The 20,984-nt window shown below is 42.7% G+C and overlaps 1 protein-coding gene across 6 annotated transcripts in view; it reads right to left on the reverse strand.

The window, feature by feature from the left end:
* phf14 (PHD finger protein 14) overlaps window positions 1–11,422 on the reverse strand; it is a 102,818-nt gene extending 91,396 nt beyond the window's left edge. For all 6 annotated transcript variants that reach the window (XM_080045764.1, XM_080045763.1, XM_080045765.1 and 3 more), the window contains exons 1-3: window positions 11,339–11,422; window positions 7,273–7,383; window positions 6,002–6,774 (exon numbers count right to left, since the gene is read on the reverse strand). In XM_080045764.1, the coding sequence (XP_079901890.1) occupies window positions 6,002–6,774; window positions 7,273–7,383; window position 11,339 (885 nt within the window). In that variant the 5' untranslated portion in view covers window positions 11,340–11,422. The remainder of the gene's footprint in view (window positions 1–6,001; window positions 6,775–7,272; window positions 7,384–11,338) is intronic.
* Between the last annotated feature and the right edge of the window lie 9,562 nt (window positions 11,423–20,984).

Below are 20,984 nucleotides of genomic sequence, written 5' to 3' on the forward strand. Positions count from 1 at the left end.
GCCGAATGCCTAATTCATCTATTAGGTATCTGGCACAGAGTAGTTGAGAAGATTGTGAGTTCATGAACACAATTCATTGTGTTTCAACACATTTAGAACTTTTTGTTGAAGTGTTGTTAAAGTTTTGACATGCTGTAATAAATAACATCAATGGGTGACTGCAGTACATAGCACTATGAAATACAAGCTTCACATTAAAATAGACTTAAAATGAAGATAGATAAGACATGGACTTTTATTTGCTTTCGTGGCATAATTTGCCACAAAGCCTCTGAGCACACAGTGGACTGGAATAGATCCTGAAATTCTCCTTTGAACTCAATCGAGCAATTGATTTTAAATGGGGAATCGTTTTTAATGGAGAATCAAATCGTGACACCCGATATTCGGAATCAGATGGAATCGTGGGATTCCATTAGGGCTGCCTCGAATTTCCGAGTATTCGTTTGTTAAATTAGTAGTTTTAAATTTTTTTTTGCAAAGGTAGCTCAAACTGCAGTATATTTTGTCAGCAAATAATATTTGGATACACAAGTTATAAAACAATTGTAAAATACAAATTAGACGTTCATTTAAAATATATTATCGAATTATTTGAACTTTGACCTAGTTGGCCGCTCCTTTCAAAACGCAACCTAAACTAAAAGCGGCACCAAGCGCAGGAGGGAGAGAGAGATGGAGGAAGAATAGATTGTGTTCCTAATAACTCTATAGGCTACCACAACATTAGCGCGATTTCGGAAGGAAAGGTAATGCTTGGCGTAATGCTAACGTTAGCTTAGCTCAGCTGTTTGTTTACATTCAGCGCTGCTATTGCCCATCATCAACCGTGACTTGCTTGCATCATGGGAATAGGCAGTCAATAATGGATATAATATGGACACAAAAGACTATCAATATTGGATCTTTGTATGGATTTATAAATCGCCGAAAAGATGCACATTCCTGGATGAATTGATAAGCTCCTGTATGGGTTACGATGGCGCAGAGGACAGCTGATTTGGAACGGAACAACAGCTGTTCGCTTCCACAGGGAAAAAGTAAGGAACTCCGACTTTACTACCGTTCTAAAGTTATTAAAGCATCAACAAACTACGCAGCTTGCTGTCTCGGCTCACATACTCGGTTTCAGTGAGTACATTGGCATTATTAATGTTGATTTGATGGTGTGTGTTTTTCTGGAACGAATATCCGAATATTCGCTCGGAAAAACCAACGAATATTCGAAGCCTGAAAAATGGCATTCGGGCCACCCCTAGATTCCATAGATTCACACCCCTAACGCTGTAGTAAAAAAAACAACCTTCATTTAAAGGAATACTTCACCCATACGGAACTGGCATTCCATTAGGGCTGCAACTAACGATTATTTTGATAATCGGTTATTTTGATAATCGACTAATCTGACGATTATTTTCTCGATTAATCGATTACTGTTTTGGTCCGTAAAATGTCAGAAAATGGTGAAAAATGTTGATCAATTTTCCAAAGCCCATGTTGACGTCCTCAAATGTATTGTTATGTCCAAAACACACAGATATTTCAGTTTACTGTCATAATAGGATTAAAGAAACCAGAAAATATTCACATTTGAGAAGCTGAAATCAGAGAATTTGAAAAATGTTTATTAAAAAATTACTCGAAACGATTATCAAAATAGTCGGCGATTATTTTAATAATCGATTAATAATCGATTTGTCGATTAATCATTGCAGCTCTACATTCTATGATTATAAAATCTTTATTATAATATAATGAATGAGGTTTTTCTTCACTTATGGCGCTTTTCCACCGCAAATGTAGCTCGACTCGACTCAACTCGACTCAACTTGGTTTGGTAGCAGCACGGGTCGTTTTCCACCGCAAATAGTACCTGCTGAACGTGGGCGGGGTCGTCGTAAGGGGCTGAAAGCCTACTCCGGAGCAAAGTAGCAGAGCAGAAATTGCGAGCAGTTGCTGCACTATTAAAGCTACTACGAGTAAGTCGGCACGTTGGCGACACCTTTGAACAAAAGCGGTAGTATTATTACGACGCCAGCTGTCGTGAAGCTGTTTGCTTGCTCGTGCAGGGCTACAAGATTCAAATAATCAGGAAGCAATATGGTGCGTGTCCGTGTGTGGACTCTTTTCGGCTCGGTGAGAGTGGTGGTGACACAGCATCTACTAATGCCAGTAAGTGCTAAACACACCTGATTGCAATGAGTTGATGCATTGTCACCTCTCACGGAGCTGAACGAGTCTTTAGTAGGCTACCGCTCATTCATTTAGGAGTAAACACTGCAGTCTAGGTTCACTCCGTGAAATTGTGTAGGCCTATACGTTGCTTGGCAACGCCCTCCCACCCGCCTATCACTCTCCCTTTTTTGCTTTTCTTCATTGCATTTTCTTTTTTTGCTTTGATGGTTCAGCCTCGTTATCAATTATGACGACAAATAACTGTCTCAAACAAGGCTCCCGCTCCCCTTCTAGGGTGACCAGATCGCATTTCCATTACTTTTCACACGTCCCGCAAATTGAGACGTTGTCCCGCATTGTTATTGAAAGTGAGCCCCCCTTTTTAAATGCGTGTTTTATAATCTGGTAGCCTATATATCCGATAGCTGTGTGGAGACAGCAGTCTGTGAGTGTGCAGGGGTTGACACTAAGGTTTCAAAAGCACTTGCCCATAGGGCAAGTACAGGTAATGTTTTACTTTCCCGAATGTCGTGTTCACTTGCCCAAAAAAACTATATATATAGGCTAATTAAATTATACATTTTAGCGAACCGTATCTCTTAAATGCAAACACAGCTTACTAGTCTCATCCTGACCACATACAACCAACAACAATTCATATAAGCCTAGATATCATGACATCACACTACACCAAGTGCTTGGTCCTGCTGCAGCATCGTAAAAGGGCCTCTTTTTGCCATGCTCCTGGCCTGGTTTTGGGGGTCTCAGAAAACTCAGTCTAGCTCAGAGTCAAGCTGAAGGTAAGCTTCCACACAAAAGTGTTCCGAAAAACGTAACTTATTTTACTTATTTAAAACGGTCACATTGTGCGAAAAAGTGATAGTCTGCCATAAAATTATTAAAGTCCACCATGTTAAAGCTATTGCACAGTTATACTGTAAGTAGGGAGGGGGATCATTCATTTCTATTCATATTGATACCATTATAAAGACTCCACAATCCAAATCTTTATCGATACTTTTCTATTATTTTGTTAAAAGAGAACTGGTATTATTGCTTTAATTGCTTATAAGATTAGAAGAGCTAGGATAGGACTTTAAACAGGTCATAATTCCATATTTAGGCCTACTAATAATTTTATATTGCTGGGGAAACAAGTTTTTCACCCAAACTGTATTATTCACCCTTCTCACGAAAAACTTAAATTTATTTTTTTCTTGATGTTACATTTGAACACATCATGATGTCATTTTATTGACCTGTGCCTAATAATAATTTTACTGAGCCGACCTGAACACATCACATTTGAACGGTTTGCGATTTTTTTTTAAAGCCAACTAGTTCTTATCCTGCAGATTTTAATATGGATTTAAAAACTATCACATTTTTTAACTGCGGGACTTGCTACACAGTCTCTCGTTTGCGTTTGTTGATCACCGCTGCTTTGAATGAATGATGAGACGGTGCCGAGCCCGTCTGCAGCATGGTCTGCAGCGGCAGCGACTCAGCGGACAGATTTTTTTATTTTTTATGGAGACAGAGTTGAAGCGGGTTGAAGGAGTTTCTTCAAGACAGTCGAAGGTACAACACTTGTACAGTCTATGATGCAGACCACTGATGGAATAATTCGCCAAAGTAGGCCTAATTAGTTGAAGATGACCCGACTCGATATTTAAAATTACATCATGTGACCTACTGGACTCCATAGCGGTATCGATAAGCTCAAACGTTATTGATTTCTGGGGTTTGAATATAGCGGAACCAGGTCCGTAGCCTAATATAGCCGGCTTTCGGAACGTAGACAGCGAAACTGCGCGCAAACAGGCTGTTGTGTGTGTGTGTGTGAGAGGGAGAGAGAGAGAGCGAGAGAGTGTGATGCTGCTGGCTGCCGCGCGCAGCTGCTCAATAGTAAATATAGCCGATCTATTTTGTGTGAGTTAGCGGGGAAACAATTGTTTTGCGGACTCTAAAACACATGAATAAATAGCTTAGACTACTGACAACTCATCTAAAATCCACTTGCCCGGTCGGGCAACCAAAAAGCAATATCAACTTGCCCGAACATTATTTTCACTTGCCCCGGGCAAGCGGGCAAGCGTTAGTGTCAACCACTGGTGTGCGTCTCTCCGTTTGTCTCTGTGTGTGTGTATCGCACTGTCGGGGGGCTGCTGGGCTCATTGGGCTCTGTGAAGGTGCTGCCTGCTTCAGCATTTCCTTTCTGTTACTTCAAAATAAAAGCCAACTCACGTTTGTCAAGTGAAATGCTTATGTGAAGCCAGTGAAATGCTTTTAATGTGAAGCCGCAGCCTTAACTCTATTTGTTTAACAGTAGCTAACTTAACTGCTGCGCGCTGATCTAAAGATAGTGTTTTTTAATATAGAAAGCCGTGTCTCTGGCATTACCGGTGGTGACACGAGTTTATTTTGCTAAAGAAAACGGCACTTTGTCCCGCACAAACGTAGTCTTTGTCCCACATCTGGTGAATTGGGATCTGGTCTCCCTATCCCCTTCCCTCACCTGGAGCCATAGGCTTCTCAAATCGCGTTCCTGCGCCACACTGAAATCTGCGACCAATGCGGATATGTGACCATAGAGCATGCACGCGTGAACCGAAAATCGGACTGGGTGTACGACCAGATCAAATGCAGTAATAAAAACTATATAAAAACGTCTTTCTTTGCACTGATGTACTTGTTTGCTGTTAAAGGTAATTTATGATTATGAGAGGAAACATGAGGCTGTTTAAAAGATATTTAAAAGTTACTCGTTGCCGCTTTAACTGAACCAACCGCCAAAAACACGGATGAAAAATGTTTAAGAAATACCCCCCTTGTATCTGTTTGCTAAAAGAAGTAGAAGAATATTGCTACGGGCCATTAAAAGGGATGGTTGTTGTCCCGATGTGTGACTCTGCCACACAGTCAGCTGTAGGGATGCGTCACGTACATCCCTATGCACGTAAACACGGGCATGATAAAGTTGACTGTTTAGTGCTTGTTTCAGGATACGTGTTTTCAAATGCAAGCCGTGTCTCAGCCTGAATATTTTATTGAGGTAATCAGTTCAGTCCGAGGCTTGTAATGTAATCGCTCGCTATCATGTCTGTCCCAGCTGGCTACTATTAGCCTAGCTGCTAGCTGCCCTACATGTCTCCTCTCGTATGATAAGTAACTTCCCCAACAACCAACACTGGGTGAGCTTAGCGAATATATGGAAAATAAATTCAGAACTGTGATGCAAATCAAATGAAAGAGAGCCAGAGAAGGCTGCACGCGGCGTAAATACACTCAAAAGTCCCGGAGAGTACTTGGGGAGAATAAACAACAGAATGAAGCCGGTAGTCTCTGGCCACTGATTGGCCAGACAATAGTCTCTGGCCAATCAGTGGCCGGCCGTCTGCCGACGTCACCTTTTAGCATCGGCTCAGCTCGCTTGGAACCTAGAGCGAGGCGATACCAAAAAAGAAGCCGCTACGTGGTACCAGGTACCATGAAATTGCGGTGGAAAAGCCAAAAATGCGAGTTGAGTCGAGTCGAGTCGAGCTGATACCATGCGGTGGAAAAGCGCCATTAGTCTTCCCTTAGTCTTCCCTTGGCCCAGCTGTCCTGTTAATCCTAACCCTACATTTTCCCATGTGTGATGTCACACATGGGAAAATGTAGGGTTAGACAGTGAGACCATAAAACACTCTTTCTGCCTTTTGTCAGGCTAGGATGAACCGATTTCTAAAAATGTTGCACATTTATACTACATAGGATCTAAGACAGTACACCTTCATATTTCCACCGGTAAAGTAGGTCTACAAGTCTAAGGAGTTGCACTCACTTCATTGCCCTTTCCCTGGGACATGCTGTCGTTGGTCAGCTCGTCATCAAAGCTGGCGGTGTTCTTGGCTTTCTTCTTGGGCTTCTTCACCTCTTCGCTGTCACTGCTACTGTTGTTGTTGTTGTTGTTGTTTCCATCACTGTCGTCCTTGTCGTCGTCATCATCATCGTCATCATCATCTTCATCCTCCTCTTCCTCTTCATTCTCCTCCTCGCTGCCACTGCCTCCCTCCTCTCCCTCCGTGCCTTTCACAGAGCCAGCTTTGCTCTTCTTCTTGCCGGCCGTAGGCCTCCAGTCGTTGTCGTCCTCGCTGTCGTAGTCGTCCATGTCGTTGAGCTCCTCCATGGTGGTGAAGTCCAGCAGCGGGCGGTTTCTGCGGAAGTTCCATTTCTTGGGTTCGGACTGGGACTCCTCGCTGCCCGGCCCGGAGGTGGGGGGTGTGGATTCGGTGCCGGGCGCTGCTGCGGGGTCAGACTCGGGTTCTGGCTCGGGCTCTGGTGTCTTCTTGGTCTTGCGTCTGCTCTTGGGTGCGGTGCCAGTAGCGGCGGTAGTGGTAGTGTCTTTGGTGGAGCTGTCAGAGGAGGCGGCCTGCTGTTTGGCCTTCTCCTCGTCCTCTGTCACATTGTCCTCGGCGTTAGCCAGGTCTTTGGCCTCCTCTTCGTCTATGCCGTCATCTGCGGAGCCGGCTTTGTCATCGGAGTCACTGTCCGACCCCCCCGCACCGCTGGCTTTGGACCCTTCCTCGTCGCTGGCGTTCCCAGTGCCGTCGGATCCTACGGCAACAACCAAACATGACACAGTCAAAAGAGCTGACCCCAATATATGGAGGGAACTTCCGGCCCAAGACGTTTGTCCACCTATTTTTCACATTCACACACACTCATTTTCAACAGGGTATAGCAGGGGAATGCTCAGCAGCCAGGTTCAAAAGTACAGCAAAGAAGGAATGGGCTTTTGATGGGCTTTACTTTAGCTGATGTTGACCCATTAACCCCACGCCCAGATGGATCAGCCTAATGCCCATTTCTGTATGATCAGCTCAGGTTATCTCTAGAAGACATTGGAGAACCATGACATTGGACTATGATGGTGCAACGGAAACAAGACTTTTGAAGATGTCCCTTAAGGCCTTGGGAAATCCTGATGTGCAGCATACGACAGTAAACCAGCAAGAAATCCTGCTTTTGTGAATCTCCTCTTTCCATTGTTTAGCTAGCATGTAAAATGTTGTACGTTCAATGCTAACTGGGCTTTACATAGACCGTGCTTACCGGAGGCATCTCCCACTTCAAAGTCACTGTCATCGGAGCTGTCGTAATCCAGGACATCCAAGAGAGAGGCGGCGAGTGGCTTGACCTGCCGGCGTTTCAAACTGCGGTCCACTACAAGAGGAACCAAGCACAAGACACAAGTGTGAGTAGACTGTGATGTCCATACCGCAGGGAAACACATTGGAGTGCAGTGACAAGCAGTACAACAAAACTATTTAAAAAAAAACTACTCATATGAAGCAGGTTAATTAGAGGAATCTTGTCAGTCTTTACCATATGAAACCTGTAATCAAAGTGTTGCTTGGATGATTGCTCCCACTCATTGACAATTAGATCCAGGCTCAACGCATTGGGATTAATGATGTCGATAATATAAAATACACTGTCAAAAAGGAGTTTCATCAAAAGACTGCAGTTTGCTATCCTATTTAAATATGTTCATGGTGTATTATCTAAAGCTTGAATAATGTCTAAATGTAGACTTAAGTATTAGTTTTGGGACATCATGTTTAGTGATGATTGATTTTACATTATGTTATAATGATGATTAAAAGACTGCAGTGCAAGTTGCTTTACAGTGATGATGCCTTTGTAAAGCAGTTATCATTAAATGAACCGGAAGTAGAACTTATCAAACAATAGTGTCTCTGAGAAGAACCTTTCTATTGCAGACATGGAAGTGTCAGTACAATTGTTAAGGCCTGACCTAGCTGAAGCTATTTCCAAGCACCAACCTCTAGATCCAGTGGCTGTATTTCTCCCAAGGGGCTAACGGCAGTCATGGCTTTTGCTTTATTGTTCAGTGTGTGGGGATTTAACCATTGATTGTACCCTCTTTGCGCTACAAATATACATCTTACACAACCTAACTGTATCATGCTTTATATTATATTGCCCCAGTCACATTTTTTTCTTTGTGAAAGTGAGGGTGGCCTACGCACAAACTGCTTTAACAAGAGTTAGATCCAGGTCACTTCGGGCGCACTCGCACTAGGCAAGTTTGCCTGTTCCGTGCTGCAGGAAGATTCAGCACGATTCCCCCCCTCCCCACTTCCCCCGCTGGCCCAGTGGTCACACTGCTCGTGGCCTGGGCACGATTGCACCTTGCCTACGTCACCGTGCGCGTTTAGGATTTGGAGCGTAGTCTACTTGTAGGCTATACGACTGTTTGTGAATATTTTCATCCGGACAAATTTGCATCATATATTCCACTTCCACATTAGAGCAACGAGAATCCTTAAAGAGGACCTATTATACTACTTTTCTGGTCTTAATTTCTTGTTTTACACTGCTATAGAGCAACCTGACACGAATCACATCACAAAAAACTATGTAGATTTTCGGGAAGCTCTTTCTCTTATTTTGGCGATCCAGCACGTCCTGTCAACACTTGAGTGTGTGTGCATCGGCCATCTCCGCTCCCTCCGCCTGTGCTTCGGCAATCTCCGCTCCCCTCCCCCCTCCTGCAAACCCCACTCCGTTGTGATTGGTTACCTTCCTTCCGGAACACTTTCAGTGGCGGGAAGCGCGAGCATGGACCTATAAGGGCGCGAGACAGACGCGAACAGGGAAGTGACAGCATTACCATACATGGAAACATCCGCGTGGTGACTTCACGAAGTTACATGTGACGTCACGAAGTTACAAAGGGTAGACCGCTTTGAACACGTGACTTCTCGACTGGCTAGAATAGTGTTTAGTGCTCTGCACAGACACCCCAGACGGTCAGCAGGAATACGTCGAAATGCATGTAAGTCATTATTTGATAATTTAGTATGGTTAAGCATGACTATAAATCATCATAACAACGTTTATAGGTCATAAAAGTCAAAAAGCATCATAGGTCCTCTTTAAGCTATTGTTTTTTTTAAAAATGTAGCCTTGACGTAATAGGTTGCGGTGGACAGTCTCATATTTGTGCAGCACGCTGTTTATTATTAATATAACGGCCCGTCATCAGACCATACGTACCGGATGGTTTTATACACATCGATCGCTCCATCAAGTAATCCAAGTCAGAACTTTTTGTCTGGGCAGAGATCGTTTTTTTTAAGTGTCTTTATAAAGTTTCTTGTTAAACCTTAGTGTAGGCTACTGTTTCCTTATCACCGGGCCGCGGAGTCCCGCTGTGTGTTGTTCTATGGTGTTGTTTTGGGTTCTATGGTGTTGTTTTGGGCAGTATTATGACAGCTGACGGGAGGAAAAAGAAAAAAATCATCTGACGAACGTGAGAAAACACGAAAACCTTTTTGCTTTGCTTTCTGCGCTCACCTATTTAGCTCTCTCCTTCTTTTATTAGCCCACACCTAGGCCTACACACACGTTAATTCTCACATTTTATGTAGTTACAAGTCCAAGTGGTGGGCAATTCTGGTGCCGACTAGAAAGGCAGCGGACGTTAACGGACTATGCATCCTTAATAAATTCACCCAGGAACGCCGTTTGTGCGCTTGCTTGTGCGCGTGTCATCTCATTAGCATCTGTACTTTGGCCACGGCACACCTCTCCCAAGTGTGCCGTGGCCATGGGGCTGTTCCGTGCTGGAATACGGATGGCGTGGTCACACTAGCCAAACGTTCTAGACTTTAGTATGCAAATGAGCTCGGGCACAGGGCCGCGGCCCTAGTGTGAGTGGCCCCTTCTATTTTGCATCGTCTCAGGAGACCGCTGCTGTGCAATCATTATGTTCATATTTATTCTTTCACTATGATTCTTTATTTGATTTTAACCCTGTGAAGCACCTTGAGTGGCCCTGTGCCTGAAATGTGCTTTATAAATAAAATTGCCTTGCCTTGCCTATGATAGATAGGAAGCAGGTGAACAGCTGGTTTGCAGTAGCAGATCTTAGATCAGTTGTTGTTAGATGTGGGTTACACTGCTGAGACTTTCACCAAGCCATTAGCACGGGGATGTTTTGCATTCAGTGATCAATTAATCATAAACAATTCAACCATGTTGTTGGAGTAGAATTAGAAGTAATGCATTTTATTTTTAGTATTCAGTGTTTGCAGTGTCTGCATAGGCTTATTACTGGCTGGGGTCTTGAAATCAGAGCAGAAAGACATTAACACTGTATATCAAAGCATTTGTTTAACTATTCGCAAGTGATATTGTCATTGCAATATTGAACCATTTTTTTTTTTTACATATTCCAGGTTTTCCTGATATCATGCAACCCTAATCAGCATCACCCTACTGTTTCCCTCTTGAGCTTTTTCATCACAATATGCTCAGTTTAGTCTGCTGTCAAAACCTCATTGTAAGCTAAAGAATACGCCACATAGCAGCCCAAAGTTGGCATAACCTACTATTGTCTGCATTGGTCCTTGTTTTGTTTTGTTAGCGCCGAGCGGTAAAGTTTGTTTACATTTAGCAAATCTTTATACAGAAAACAGTGATTAAAGTAAGCAGTGTTCGAAAATGAGACAAAAGTTTAATGGGATTCAGCCAGACAGCTGTATTCATGTGTAGGTGATGCTGAGAATGGGACCAAAATGAGAACCATGAACGCTCCTCACATGCGCAATGGGTTAGCAAACAGTTAGCAAACAAAGAGCAGTTCGGCAGCTAGCACAACGCTCAACAAACCCTGTCTCTTTTGGCCAATAGTGAAACACACAGACTTTAACCTTTAAATATCGGCGTACATTCCGTGAAATAACCTCTCGTTTACTGCAGTTGTGCCTCCCACTTCACATGAATGTGTCAACTGCCAAGCAAGGTAGCTCATTGTGACTAGCATTAGCTGCAGCTCTTCACGTCAAATGACTGACGGCTTAGACATGCAGCTCCTTCCTTTAGTCCGCTCAACACACACTTTGCTTGGACTGTCAACAACAGTCCGGGCGAAGTGTCGCACTGAGCTTAAAACGTATTCGCATTAGCTTAATAAGCAGCACCGAGTGCTAGTCACAAAGCATAGCTGGCCTAGCTTAGCCGGCTAGCTGCTAATTAGCAGTACTTCCAGCCGGTCGAAATTGTTTTATTCGGTGAGGCAGAAAACCACAACGGAAAAAAATCGTTCGGAATCTTTAAGGAATATGATAAAGTGGAAAGCAGCACTCACTCTGTAGTTCGTTTTTACAACAAGGAACAAGACAGGTCTCCCTTTAGCAGCATGTTAATGTGGACAATGGAGAGCAGCTGTGACGTACACACTGGATGTTGTTGCCATGGGGACAGTTAGGATTGAATATACAGGATGTTTAGTGGGAGGCAGGGGCTGGCCTGGTAGGGGGGCAAAGCATCCAATTTGGATCGCCGTCATTTTTGCTTTTTAATTTAATTAAAAACATAGATGATCAATAAATAGGGTATAAGTAAGTCACCTACACCTTTCTGTATTGCCATAGATGTCTAGTTAAGTTTATTAGTGAATCCACTGGGCTATTAGGACATGTTTATGTCATTTTTTGCACATTAGCATAGCCTAGGCTTCTTTATTTTAGCCTATAAATTAAATGCTGCAAACTTATGGTAGGCTATAAACATTTTGGAACCACATAGGCTATGTAGGCATACATTAGAACAAAAGTCCAGTCTGTACTCTGTAGCCTATCAGACAGAGAGCTGAACCTAGAACAGTCCAAGCTGCAATTGAGGCCAATTAGTCTTACACCTCACATCATTGCTGCATCCCCAAAGCAAAATCTTTTCAAGGTCTAATTTACAAGCAAAAAGAAACATTGAAAACAAATATTTGCTGCACCATAAAGAGTTTCAGGGCTCCTTGTCATAGATTCCCCATGTGTGTGCAAATCTTCCTGAGGGCCCTTTGGAGCTTTCCCCAAAATACATTCCCTCATGGTGTTTTGATGATGTCAGTGAATGGTCTGCTTAAAGGTGAAGTAAGCGATTTATTTATGTTAATATAGTAAGTGTTAAATCTGATCTCTCAGTCACCTGCTCTGCATGTAATCGTCAAATAAACTTTTTGGGGATCCCACTGCTGATAACCAATCAGAAGAGAGAACGCTACAAACCGGCACCCGTCTCACTGCCGGTGCACGCGCAGAGCGACAGATGGGTGAATGTGTATGCACCTACAATGGCGGAGCAGTTAAAAATCCTTCCCAATGTCTGTTTTGATGGTTTTTATTATATTGTATCACACTTATGGATCTGAGATGATGCTAGATAACGTGCTGCTTGAAGACCGCAGTGCATTAATGTGGTGACGTGGGGACGAGGGAGGGGACTGCTAACTGCAGTCAATGACAGGAAGTTAGCTAAACTGACCATTCCGCTTTCTGAACCTTTAATGAGAAGAATAGACTATGATACCTCTGAAACCCCACACATTGCCAGGATCCAGATGTGCATGTCAACAAAATTAGTGATTGTGAAGGCCCTGGAAAGGCTTAATAGCCTTACAGCTAGGCTATATAACAAAACGTCCTATACCCTGGGTATGGGACGTTTTTTAAAGGTAGAGTCAGCGATTCTGGAGGAAGCTTGTTTATCAAAATCACTTTTTGTCAAAATCAGTGAATCATGTCCTCTACTACCTATCCATACTGTGTGTGTGCTTAAAATTAACCCAGTGTTAAAGCCACTACGAGTAACTTTGTGCATTGGCGGCCCCTTTGGACAAAAGCAGTAGTATTTTTACGACGCTGTCGTGAAGCTGTTTTCTAGCTTGTGCCGGGCGTGCGAGATTCAAATTATCAGGAAGCAATATAGTGCATGTCCGTGTGTTGAAAGTGTGAGTGCGCGGACTCTTTTCGGCTCTGTGAGAGTGGTTAGTGACACAGCATCAACTAATGCATTGGCATATTTTTATTTACAAAGCCTTGACCGGGAAGCTTCCTCGTTATTTAACAGAAATGTTGCAAATTTCAGATGGGCTTTATCAGACCCGCTCCACTGACATGCTCATGCTTTATGTCCCACAAGCCCGGTCTGAGCTGGGAAAGACAGCTTTTAGCTTCAGTGCCCCCGACTCCTGGAACAACTTACAGCAACAAATTAAACTAAATACCTACCTTCATATCCTTTAATCAATTTAAACAAACTATCTTAAATCTGCCAAACTCTACCTGTAACTGTTTTAATTAGGCTATATTGTACTTTCACCCATTTAATTTCATTTTAATTGCTGCCACTCTTCACCACTATGTAAATGTTTCAATTGTTTTTTTGCTTTTTGTTTTTTCTTCTCTTCACCTGTTGTTGTGTATTTGATGTATTTGCATTGAATATTGTGTATGCATTGTTGTTTTTCCTTGGAATTTGTTTGAACTCGACATCATTGTAAATGAGGGTCACCCCTCAATTGGTCTCTCGAGGATAAATAAAAGTTAAATAAAAATGAAAATGAAATGAAATGCCAGTCAGTGCTACACACACCTGATTGCAATGAGTTGTTGCAGTGTCACCTAACTCTCACGGAGCTGAAAGATTACGTGTCCTCACAGAAAGCGAATGAACGAGAGACGGCAGTTAGTATGGATCACGATGAGGTAATGTGTTTATGTTGTTGTAAATAATGACTATTTCAGATGAATAATGGTCATCTGATGATAGAGACAGTGCATGAAATAGGCCACGCCCATGGCCACGCCCATCGTGGGGGAAAACATTGAACAGCGTTCCATTCACTTTGTATTGAAGGAGACCTGTCTTCTGCAAACACACGTAATTAAAACTTAATCAAACATCCATTTTACAAAAAAAACTTCACTTTCTTGAAAGCCACGACTCTTGTCTGTCTATACGAGCTGTTTTTGTGAAAAATAATTGAGTAATTTTCAATATTGAGGTGTTTTTGTCCGGTCGGACCCATCGTGGGGGAAACCGTTGAACACCGTTACATTCACTTTGTATTGAAGGAGACCCGTCTTCTGCAAACAAACTTAATTAAAACTTATTCAAACATCCATTTTACAAAAAACTTTACTTTCTTTAAAGCCACGAGTCACGACTCTTGTCTGTCCATACGAGCTGTTTTGTGAAAAATAACTGAGTAATTTTCAATATTGAGGTGTTTTTTCCCGTCCGTGAGGGTTAGCCTACAGCAGAAGGCTAACATTAGCCTAGCATACAGCATACATTAGTTAAGAGTTTTGTCTCGATATTGAAAATTACTCAATACTTTTTCACAAAAACAGCTTGTATAGACAGACAAGAGTCGTGGCTTTAAAGAAAGTAACGTGTATTTGTGAAAGGCATGTCGTATTACGTTTTTATTAAGTTTGTTTGCCGAATACGGGTGTCATTCAATATAAAGTGGATGGAGCGCTGTGTATTGTTTTCCCCCACGATGGGCGTGGCCTCAGATTATGACGCGTTATGCACTGTCTCTATGCTGGTGAGGCAAAGTAAACTTTGTTTTAGTAGGCTACCGCTCATTCATTTAGGAGTAAACACTGCAGTCTAGTTCACTCCCGTGAAATTGTGTATACGTTGCTTGGCAACGCCCTTCCTGTCTACCACTCTCCCTCGCTCTCCCTTTTAGCTTTTCTTCATTGCATTTTCTTTTTTTTCTTTGATGGTTCAGCCCCGGTATCAGTCATTATGACGACAAATAACTGTCTCAAACAAGGCTCCCGCTGCCCTTCCTTCACCTGGGGGGTAAGGCTTCTCAAATCGCGTTGCTGCGCCACACTGCAATCTGCGACCAATATGAATATGTGATCATAGAGCATGCACGAGCGAACCGAAAATCGGACTGGGTGTGCGACCAGACCAAAAGCAGTAATAAAAACTAGGCTACATAAAAACGTATGTCTTTGCACTGATGGTCTCGTTTGCTGTTAAAGGTAATTTATGATTATCAGAGGAAACATGAGGCTGTTAAAAAGATATTTAAATGTTACTCGTAGCTGCTTTAATACACAGCCTAGGGCTCTGTAAACTGGCATGTTGCTATAGCTACAGTGGCCCTACATATCGTTTGTTTGCATACCAGTTTACAGAGCCAAGCTGAGTATAAACACGGGATGTTATTTCAGCGCACACCCAGTATGGACATCGGATCGTGAGGAGATATGAACTGATTTTGACAACAAAGTCTCCAGAATCGCTGACTTTTCTTATACATTTTCCCTTCTACGTATATTGCATGGTTGAAAGGAGCCTGGGACTCAAAAATGTCATGCCAATGACTGCTGCTGTAATTGTTGTGCATATGAAAAATAAACAACAGAGAAAAGCAGTATATATAATAACATTGATAAGAACACACAACTAAATAAAAAGCTTTAGATTGCCTCTATTAAACCAAGAGTGTGGAACATCATGTAGAGTTAAGGTAAATGTTCTCGACTGTGTTTAAACAAACATTTAGATGAAATTACATTGTAATGAATTTTAAACATTGCGATGAGAAACATTCATTACAATGTAATTTTTTTTTTAATCCTGTTAAAATGTTTGGAACATCTTGGAACCAACATTGGTTCATATTAGTTTCTCTTGAGTGCTGAAAAAAAAATAACACATTCCTATTTTATTGTTACGCAATTACTTTTTTTTCAGATTTTCTTCTGGATCTGTGAAGAAATGGGAAAGTAAAAGGGTTAAAGTTGCATTTAAAAAAAAAACTTTCTTGGGCTCATACTCAAAATGAGCTCTTTTCCCTTATATTGTCCTCCTTTTGACTTTGCCAGTTTAGCAAATAATAAGAGACGATTAAAATAAATGAGCCAGATTGATCCTGATGTATGGTAAGGAGGAAGACTGATGGGGCATGCAAGCAAAAGGGATGATTACAACTGTCCTTGCTTGATGACAAATGGCCCCTATGTTGTGCTGGAGAGAGGTTTTTTTTTGTTGTTGTTTTTTTTATCAGCGTGCATCACAACACTTTGGGGATATCACAGTAGCCATCATTGTCATCATCACTATCAGCATTTTCATCATTTTCTCTCCAGCCCCGGCTTTGATCAAAAGAGAGGGCCCGTGATGCGGCCAGATAGTGTTGGATGGGACTATGACAAGTAGCGGCTCTGAAATTGCACAGATCAATGTGATAATGTTTAGTGAGGCAATGTGTAAATGTAACAAAATTGTATTCACTGAATTGCAACTTTTTTTCCCCCCACAAGCAGATCCCAGTTTGAATCCGCAGTCCTCTGAGCAGTTCAAATGGAAATAGAGCAGTGAAGTAAAGGCTACACTTGTAAACATTAGGTGAGATGAGACATTTAAATTACGCACAATAGGTTTTGACCTCCACTGGGCCTTGTATGCATCAACTATGTGAACAAGCATCATGCTGAGTGGGCATGTGGATATCAATAAATACATAGATACTTTACAGTAGCAAAGACATATCATAGTGAGACCAGCCTGATCTAGGACCAGCTTCACATTTATTTTTTTCTCCTGCAGATCAATCTGGACTTTCTCCAATCTCAGTGGGGTGAAACCTCCCACGTCCGTTAGTGGAAGGCGGCCCTAGTGTGCACTGTGCACTTATACGTGTAGAAAAATGAATAGGGATGCACCGATTGCAAATCAAACAAAGAGTCTAACCTGCCGATAGGCCTTCCAATTGTTTTTCTTTTATTGAAAACCAAACTTTAAAATGATTAAAGTTCACGAAGCTTTTAAATTAAGTTTTAAAAGTATTGCAAATGACAAGCTTTCTGTCCTCTATGTTCACCGTTTAGAACAGACATGTGGCTAATGACTGGTGCACTGCCGGGCTGTGTAGCGCTAGGACGACTTTCCTGTTCCTTTCTGCTTCAAAATAAAAGTCAGCTCACGTTCGGCCCGTTAAATGCTTTTAATATGAAGCCGCAGACGTAGAACATTTTCTGTTTTCATAAGCAGTAACTTTACTGCACATTTTTATTTAATGCAGAAAGCTGTGTCCCGTTTATTACCAGTCTTAAAACACAGCCCAGGCTCTGTAAATGGGCACATTGTTAGCTACAGTGGCGGGCCCCCTTTGTTTGAATACCCTGTTTAAATACTAGTTTAAAGAGACTGTGTATTAAAATATAAATCCATAATCGCTGACTCCACCTTTAAAAGAGTGGAAGCAAGGGGCATACAGCTAGCCAGGCTTTTTTAAATAACCCTAATAACACTCATTCTAAGGCTTTCTGGTAAACATGTGGTATCTTGTTTATCCAGCCACATGCAGAAAGAGAAATGTTAATACAGCAATGTGTGGTTTAAGGAGGTTGTATGTCTGTCCTGGGAGGCTAGGGTTGAGTAGTGTTGTTGGAAGTGCAGCGACATTTTCAATGGAAGAAGTTAAAGCTGAATCGAAAGTGTAACCAAATGTTGGCAATGTACATCTCATCAATATACATCATAATCTAGCTCTTATTAGGAAACCATTTCATGAAGGTTCTTGAATAGAACTGAAGTTTCATGGATTCAAATCTCTTGTTAAATTCTGCGTATGATTAGAAATACTCCCATTCACAGCTCTGTCACACATCTGTTTGACTGCTGATTGGTTGATTGAACATGCTGTTGCTCTCCTCCTGTCCCTGAACACAGCAGACCAGAGAAACATTAAGACATATGGGAAACTACTGCAACGGAGCAGAACCTTTAAAATAAAGGTCTTAGTCACCAAATGACAGAAAAACGCATTAATGAGTAACACTGGACTGTGTGCAGGTTCATCAACACTTATATTCACACCTTTTCCAGCAAGAAAAAAAGCTAGCGCTAGCGATAGCCAGGAGAGCAGCGACGTCGGGCGACGTACACAGACGTTAGAAGTGACGTCATGACTTGGCGCTATCCAGAAAAACAAACCAGTTCTTAATAGGTTCTCAAGTCGAACCAGCTGTGAACCAGCTCTAGCACCGGCCCATAAATTTAACCTGTTCCCGTTGGTGGAAAAAGGGGTAAATGGGGTTGGTAGTTTGGTAGTCTGGCGGAAGGGGTTTCGCCAGCGTCTATGAGCGCTGGCGTCGGCTACCTACGCTGGCGTCGGCTACCCCCTCCCCTTCCTGTTGCATGGCGTTCCCGTATTGAGCTCCCCCTCAAACTAGGAAACAAAACACACACACACAGGGTGTGAGAAGTCACATTACTGTAGACAGAAATAAAATGTGGCGATACTTCGGGATAATAATAGCGGCGGCGGGCATTGTAGGCGGCGGTCCGGGACGCAGCCGAGCTTAGCCTAGCCTAGCTGTCCCACGTCATTGTACAACTTCCCCCGGGCAGAAATACCCTCATTAACTCTGGAAAATGAAGCGTGGGGGTTTGGATTGAGCAGCGGCCCTTATAACCAGCTAGATTAAGAGCCGCCGTTCCCTTTCTTTGGTGATTTACAGGACAACGGGCCGCCGATGATAATGTTACCAGAGATAACACCGTGACTAGTTAATTCCCGTTAAATTATCCCGTGAGCTCCTCGGGGGCTAAAGTGTATGGTGTCTTGACATGCTGGTTAGAAAGCAACACACTATGTTTATTCCTTTTGTCTTTAATAGTTGCACGGACACCGCTGCTGCTTCCCGGGCTCAGCCCCGCCCTAGATGATTGTGATTGGTTTAAAGAAATAAAAACAGGCCAGCCCAGTTTCCCCCCGAATAGACGGCTCTAAACGGAGTGCTTCCAGACCATACTACTTGCATAGTTTGGTCTGGCTTTGCGAGACTAGTAGTTTGGTAAAACTGACCAGTAACAAAACTTTAGTTGCTTTTATTGAATAGATCGATGTTTTACCTTTTTCTTTTAAAATGTCACTTTTTTAAAGAAACCAAAATCATATATGTATATACACTTGAACCATTCCTTTAATAATGTCTAAAGCTTGATGGGCCTGATCATTTTTCACTCAACCACGCAACCTAAAGCCCTTTTGTCTGTGTTTGTCCATACGGTGCAGAGGGGATCACATTGATACTGTGTGTACCTGGATGTCATTTCACTGGAAATCTCAATGCTCCAAAATCTAGCTCATGTTGTGCTTTTCCTCCCTGCTCTAGTCATTCCCTGCTATATTTACAAAGGTCTCAGCAGCACCATAACAGAATAGCACTGTTAGTAGGCAGTTCTCAGATAAACAGTTATTGTAACCCAACACCCAGCATCTTTGACTTGGGCAACCGTGGCTCAGATGGTTAAGCGGCTTGGCCAATGATCGATCCCCGCTCTGCCACCAGTGTCATGGTTGTTGTGTCCTTGGGCAAGACACTTCACCCACCTTGCCTCGTGTGAATGTGTATGACTGCTGTATGTTTGAGGTGGTGGTCGGAGGGGCCGTAGGCGCTGGCAGCCACGCTTCCATCAGTCTGCCCCAGGGCAGCTGTGGCTACTATCGTAGTTTACCACCACCGGTATGACTGTGTGTGAATGGAACCTGGAACCCTGTAAAGCGTCTTTGAGTGCCTATATAAATCCAATCCATTATCTTTCTATTAAATCATATTTGTTGGAAGAACTCCCCTTTTTTCAACCCTGTTTAATAGAACATCCTGTAAATGTATCATGTGCAGCGTGGACCAGAAGTTAATTTACCGTATAGAACCCACATCTGTGCCCTGCTCTACCTGTTTTGATGTAGATGTAAATGGGCTGTGTTTGAGGGGCTAGGGGGGGAAACATGATTTTTTTTTCCATACAATCTTCTGGGCGCAACAGATGGATTTTACCCTCCAGGAAGAGCTGAATGAAGAAAAGGAACATTCGATATGTAATTACCTTTTCCAAAGAACGTTGTCACGGTGTTGCCGGGGAATTCAATATGCACCCATGACACCGGCGCTGTAAACGAGAAGGAAATAAATGTTTGTTGGGTTTTGTGGGAGGAGGGAGAGGGCTGTTCATCATGAGAAGTAAGATCCAACCCCTTCGTCTGATACATAGAGATGTCTCACTATGCCAACCAGTTCCTATCCGAAGTACAAACACACACACACACACACACACACACACACACACACACACACACACACACACACACACACACACACACACACGCACACACACACACACACACACACACACAGGCTATACACTTTCACCCACAAGCTACGTCTCCGTGCGCTATTTGTAATGCCTGAGTGAGTCTCTTGTCGCCATATATATATTTTTTTTATTCTTATTAACTGCATGGGCGCAATTTATTTTCCTCTCAGGCGATGGAGGTGGTTGGGGAGTGAGGGGCAACTCTGGTCGGAGCTGATAAGCTGCTGCTCACACACACGCACGCACGCACACACACACACACACACACACACATTCACACACACACGCACACACACACACACACACACACACACACACACACACACACACACACACACACACACACACACACAGGCCCTGCTGCTGCTAGAGGGACCAGATATACCAAGAAGACAATGTCCACGAGGTCACACACTTACATGTGAATAAAAAAAAATAACATGCATGCGGACACATACACACTCATTCCTGTATACCTATTATTGTGAGGACATGGACTACATTTCCATAACACAACCTCTTACCTCTGAGGGTTAGATACACTATTGCTGTGTTTTTCAAACTGGGTCTCAGCAGCTGCAGTGCAGAGATTTTGGAAATGGACTCCTTTGTTTATGGCTGTATGACTTTGAAATAGCATATGAGGTACAACAAATAAGGGAAATGATTATTATAAGGATAAAAGGTTTATGGGAAGGAATACAACATGGCATATTTGGCCAAACAGAATGAAAGGGTAATTTTTGATCCTATTTGTCCAAAGTTATGTTGTAATAATAATCTGCATTCTTCAGACATGGCTGTTGTTACTGGTCGAGGTGGAC

Source organism: Ammodytes marinus (assembly GCF_949987685.1).
Source record: "Ammodytes marinus genome assembly, chromosome: 17".
Taxonomy (NCBI): domain Eukaryota; kingdom Metazoa; phylum Chordata; class Actinopteri; order Uranoscopiformes; family Ammodytidae; genus Ammodytes; species Ammodytes marinus.